The sequence below is a fragment of the Meleagris gallopavo genome, chromosome 1 (assembly GCF_000146605.3).
Source record: "Meleagris gallopavo isolate NT-WF06-2002-E0010 breed Aviagen turkey brand Nicholas breeding stock chromosome 1, Turkey_5.1, whole genome shotgun sequence".
Classification (NCBI taxonomy): Eukaryota; Metazoa; Chordata; class Aves; order Galliformes; family Phasianidae; genus Meleagris; species Meleagris gallopavo.
In genome coordinates, this window is record NC_015011.2 from 1,195,649 (window position 1) to 1,201,648 (window position 6,000).

The 6,000-nt window shown below is 47.6% G+C and overlaps 1 protein-coding gene across 1 annotated transcript in view; it reads left to right on the forward strand.

The window, feature by feature from the left end:
- Positions 1-1,183: 1,183 nt before the first annotated feature.
- The window catches only part of ASB13 (ankyrin repeat and SOCS box containing 13), a 13,948-nt gene continuing 9,131 nt past the window's right edge, over positions 1,184-6,000 (forward strand). Inside the window, 5 exon segments of the mRNA XM_019613933.2 lie at positions 1,184-1,300; positions 2,563-2,781; positions 3,498-3,589; positions 3,898-4,016; positions 4,019-4,042. Of these exon segments, the coding sequence (XP_019469478.1) occupies positions 2,656-2,781; positions 3,498-3,589; positions 3,898-4,016; positions 4,019-4,042 (361 nt within the window). The 5' untranslated portion in view covers positions 1,184-1,300; positions 2,563-2,655.

Here is a 6,000-nt window from a genome sequence, read left to right on the forward strand (position 1 = left end):
AAAAAAGGTTTTCCAAGTTCCCATGACATAATATTTCATAGAATCAGGGACTCTGAATGGCTTGAGTTGGAAGGGACTCTTAAAAGCCATCTGGTCCAACTCTCCTGCAGTGAACAGGGACACCTACAGCTCCATCAAGGTTCCCAGAGCCTGACCCTGAATGCCTCTGAGGATGGGGCATCCACCACCCCTCTGGGCAACCTGTTCCACTGCTTCACCACCCTTATTGTAAAACACTTTTTTCTTATATCCATCTTTGGGTGAGATGGAACCTTTGCAGCAGTCATAAGGAAACAGAGATCTGTAATACTGGGAATTATTTCTGATGAGGAAAAGTAAGGTTTCTGGTGAGAGCTCCTTTCTCAGTGATCTATTCCCATTTCATGTTATGAAATCATAAAGTATTGGAGGGAATTTTTGTCATTTTTTGATGGGGGAGAGTAAGAACTGGAACCTGTGGAGCTCAGGCACCATTTCTAGCTGGAGTTTCTCTGTCAGTGGTTCTTCGTGCCTTCTTGGGCAGGTCGACACCTGCAGTCTTTGTAGGAGAAAAGCCCGTGGTCTAACTTTGGTGTGGGCCCAGTTCCTGGCAACTCACTATTTCAGCTTCTTTGAAAGAATGACTCATATTGTTCTGGTATATTTAAAAGTCTAAAATAAAGAAATAGTCATCGGAGCACCCACTTCCACTTTTATTCAGGCAAAAAAAAAAATGAATGATACACATGGGCGCCATCAGTCATTTCCTCCTCAGAAGAGACAGAAAATAATTGCAATCAAATGAGTCAACTGGGAGATGGAAGCAGGGGTTCCTGGAAACGGTAGTGGCCCCCTGTGTAAAGATAACAAGCCAGAGATAAAGCAAATAATTTGCTTTGTGATCATTATTGACTGTGTGGGGGCAATGTTAGGATTCCCAGCTGTGGCATGAAGTGTACGAACCCAGCCTGCAAACATGGGATGATCCCTGCTTCCTGCTGCATGTAAACTGGAGGACAGCAGAGGGCATTGAAATGTATGGAAACACTGGGTTGTTCTTTTTAAAATTAATGTATTTTTTATATATGGCATCAAAGTTAGGCTTGGCTTTTCCTTGGTTTCTGAAGCTATAGGCTGGTTTCAGCCCAATGGGGCAATGGTATCACGGTTTCATAGACTCCTTTTATCCATTTTCTAGAAAACTGATGGCCTGCTGAAGCACCTTCTTCCTCCCCTGCTTGTGGGAACATCCAAAGTGTGAACTGCCCCTTTGTCTGCTGTGGAAGGAACACAGATGGGAGGAGGCTGTTGATGGCTCAAGGTAATTCTGAGTAAGTGTTGGTGTTTGGGTGGGCCTCAGGGCCAAATCCATTGGGTTTCTGTAATCTATGGCTGGCTGGTAGCACTGATGCCTAGGTGTGATAACCCTTTCGTTGGCTATGAGGACAAATTAAAGTCACGTCTTCATTTTTACTGATTTCTTATGGGTAAAACACAAACAGATGGCAATCTCATGGGTGCCTTTTGGGAGCATGCTGATCTCCCTGGTGGTCCTCTTCTACTTGGGAACTGTTGGCTCAAGACCTTAAATGAAAGAGAAAAGTGGGGGTAGAGAACTTTAGTTGCCTATTTTGTTAACCCCATTGTGTTTGGCCATTTCTGTTGGTATGCCCAGAAAAAAAACCCGCAGTTCTCTTTTTAAAGGTAGCACAGAAGATTTGTGTGAAGACTTCTGAGCATTTTGAGCAGGATGCTAACACAGCCAGGCTGCTGAAGGCTCAGCCCTCCTGGTTTAATCCAGGGGGGTGGAAAGAGCTTTATTTCCATTTTTTTTATCCATTTCTGCTCTGCTTTCTGTAAGTGAGCATTGAACCAAACAGCAAAGAAAAAGTTGAAACACAAAGTTGTGCTTGCAAGCGTTAATTTCTCAGCAAATCCCAAATAATTCACCACCTCCTGACGTGCCCATTCATGACATATTGCTTCTTGTGTTTGTTGGAAAATGCCTCATACTTTATTGCAGTCAAACTCCAGTATTTGCTCACAGTGTACAATAAAACACAGTTAAGAGTTTCAGTTTCTGGTTTGATTTATTCTTATATTTGTTTTTTTGGCTATTTTGGCATCTTGCGGCTTCCTAGGAAACCAAATTTTGTTCAAGTTGTGAAGACAAACACTCGAGTAATTCTAACAGCGCTGAGGGAACAGAGCCAAAACTGTTAAAACTAACAAACTACCCCCTACAAAAGCCTCTAATAAAACTTCAATTGTTTTGTTGTGTTTTTATGATGGCAAAAACACACACCACAAAGCCTACAAAGTCCAGCCAGGAAATGAGTCAAAAATAATGAGTGTAATTAGCACTTTTCAATGATGAACAAGCAATTTTTTTTTTTTTTTAATCAAGTCCTTTCACCATTGATTTTTCAATCATTATTGAGGAAGCTTTCTAAAATAATAAAAATAAAAATAATAACTGTGCTGCTTACTCACAACGTAAACTGCAGAATAAATAAGAAGCAATAGATTACATTCTAAGAAATGTTTTAAATGTCTTCTTTTTAAATTTATTTCTGGTTTCAGACTTGATGCAGGTGTGGTTGAAAAGAGGAAACAGGTGTTCCTCAGCTCACAGCTCCCAAACCCCTGATGGACACCCACAAAACTGCAAAATAAATGGGCAAAAAAAGCACAAGCAGCAACTGCAGGAGTGTGGCTGATGGGCAAGGGAAGGAATCCTGCGGGATCTGCCCTCAGAGGGAGGAGTTCTCCTTGCAGATCTGCTCCTGCAGATTGTTTGGGGTGAGGGTTTTTTCCTTGGTCTTTGTGTTTAATCCATTTCCTATATCTCTTTGTTAATTTGCCTCCAGCACTTTGGAAAGAATATCAGAGGAAGGCTGTGAGAGTGCAAGGGGGGAAGGAGGACACACATGACAACTGACACACTCCCTCCCTCCTTCCAGTCCTGGATGTAAATGAGAAAAGGTTAATGATGCTATCACATGGCAGAGGTCCAAGCTGCAGACAAAGCCAGCAAAATGAAGGTGCCAATATTCTGAGCCTGCAGCGCAGGAAGCATGGAGTCAAGTTGCATTTCTCAAACCAGCATCCAAATTTAACTCCTTGCCCGTGCAGAAGCAGATCTGGTTTCTCTTTTGGGCCAGGGCAAAAGAAACATACAGGCACCAAATCCTCATACTCAGCTATCTAAATAATTGGGAATTAGGACAATAAATGCTTTGTATTTCTGGCCATGAGTACACAAGGGGGAACTTAACTCTCAGGGGAAGAAAAAATGGAGATGAATAGCAGACAAAACAGCACAGCCTGGGTTCTTTTTCCTACATCTCTAATGCAAAAAGCTGTAATTAAGGGACAAAGCAGGAGGGGAAGGTATGAGATGTATATTGCATGACACTGTGGCTTTAGTGCTGGCTGCAAGAGGGGTGAAGCAAAGAATTTAGGGCAGTGCTGCTTATATGTATAACCCCAGTGTGACAAGCTCCTACCTCCTGCAGTATGGTTGCTGTGGCTTATCCTGTGAAACTGATCAGCAATTTGCTCCTGAACTGAAGGAAGGGATGTGCTTGGAGCTGTGTGCCTGCAGCAGGTGAGCTGATATTGCATTTGCCTCCTGTGGCACTCAGACACCAGCAATTTATGGTTTCATCAGTTGGATACGTGCCTTTTTTTCTGCAGGTTCTGCTGCTGCCTCTGTGTGAGCACAGTTATTTGAGAAGCTTTACATAAAGATTTCCAAGATGGAGGGGGGGTTGCACTCTACTGAGTACATCAAGTGGGACAGAAGGGATTCAGGGTTTATTTTCAGCTTTTCACTGATTTCTTATTGAAACCTGTGGCAAATCACCTTTCTGTGCTTTTGTTTCTGGTGTTTTTATCTATGTGTACATTTTGCAGAGCAGCCATTGGCTCCAACACTGTGCATACGCAGGACCAGAAAAAACACAGTGAGCTCATACCTTTATACAAGCCATTAAATCTGCCAACGGGGAGGCCAGAAGCCCAGCTCTACACTCCATGTGTGACGTGCTGTTTCCAGGAGGTAATACAATCAATGACTTAATTAATGAGGAACTTGCTTTGGTCCTGGTGATGAAGAGCAGCTCACTCCATGCCAGAACCTCTACATTTGTGGTACACACCACGTCCCAGCTGCCCCACTTCTACTCACTCTCAGTGCTCTTCCTACCCCCTCCAATAACCCCAAGACTTCTTTTTGCTGCAAGAACTCCCCCAAACATACACATACAAACATATACCTCGTAGATACCAGTACACACAGGACCCCTTCCCTGCACACAACAGTATCCCCAGTAACCTCTCCCCACTTACACCACTTCCCCCCAACAGGCCCCCTCACACCAGTGCCCCCCCCTCTCCCCATACACCAATCCCCCCAGAAACCACTCTGTTCACACCCCAGTCCCCTCTCTCCTTACACAACACTACTTTCCATACACCAGTACCCCTATTCCCCTGCACCAGTGCCCCCAGTATCCCCTCTCCCCATATACCAGTCCACTTAGAAACCACTCTCCCCTCACATCAGTTCCCCCAGCACCTCCCTCTTCCCACCAGTTCCCCCAGTTGTCCTTTTCCACACGCATCAGCACCCCTTACCTCTCATCTCCCTACATCAGTACCATTTATACACCAGTGACTCTTCCCACACACCAGTACCCCTCTCTCCCCACGTCAATCCCTTCAGTGCCCCCCTTCCCCACATATCAGTGACCCCAGTTCCCCCTTTTCCCCACACACCAGTCTCTTCAGTACTCCTCTCACCCCACACCAGTGACTCCAATCTCTTTTCTCCCCACACCAGTGACCCCAATCCCCCTCTCCCCACATGCCAGTACCCCCCCATACACCACTCCTCTCTCATCCCACACCAGTATCTCCAGTACACCCTTCTCACCACACCAGTACCATTTATACACCAGTCTCTCCAGTACCCCTCTCACCCCACACCAGTGACTCCAATCCCTTCTCTCCCCTCACCAGTGACCCCTCATACACCACTACTCCCTCCCCCACACCAGTACCCCCTTCTCCCCACACCAGTACCATTTATACACCAGTGACTCTTCTCCCCACACACCAGTCTCTCCAGTACCCCTCTCACCCCACACCAGTGACCCAGACCCCTCTCTCCCCACATCAATCCCTTCAGTGCCCCCCTGCCCCACATATCAGTGACCCCAGTCCCCCTTTTCCCCACACACCAGTCTCTCCAGTACCCCCTCACCCCACATCAGTGACCCCAATCCCCCTCTCCCCACATGCCAGTACCTCCCCATACACCACTCCTCCCTCTCCCCACACCAGTACCTCCAATACCCCATTCTCCCCATACATCAGTACCATTTACACACCAATGACTCTTCTCCCCACACACCAGTCTCTCCAGTACCCCTCACCCCACATCAATCCCTTCAGTGCCCCCCTTCCCCATATACCAGTGACCCCAGTCCCCCTCTCCCCATACACCAGCCCCTCTAGTACCCTCTTCCTACACATCAGTCTCTCCAGTACCCCCTCTCCCCCCACACCACTGACCCCAATCCCTTCTCTCCCCACATGCCAGCACCCCCCACATACACCACTCCTCCGTCATCCCACACCAGTACCTCCAATACCCTTATGCTCCCCACACATCAGTACCATTTATACACCAGTGCACCCCAGTACCCCCTCTCACCCCTCACCACTGACCCCGGTCCCCTCTCCCTGACCCCACACGCACCAGTCCTCCCAGTAACAACTCTTCCCCCACATCAGTACCCCCCCCTCATAAACCAGTCCTCCCTCTCCCCACTCCCTTCACCCCATACACCAGTGCCCCTTTTCTCCTCCCCCCGCACTACGTCTCCCAACGTCCCCGGTGCGTTGCGGGGCGGAGCGTGGGGCGGTTCCAGGGCGGACCGCTGAACACCGGATCGTCCCCGGCGCTTTTGGGGCCATGGCGATCCCCGGGGGCAGCGCCTCGTTGCGGGGTGA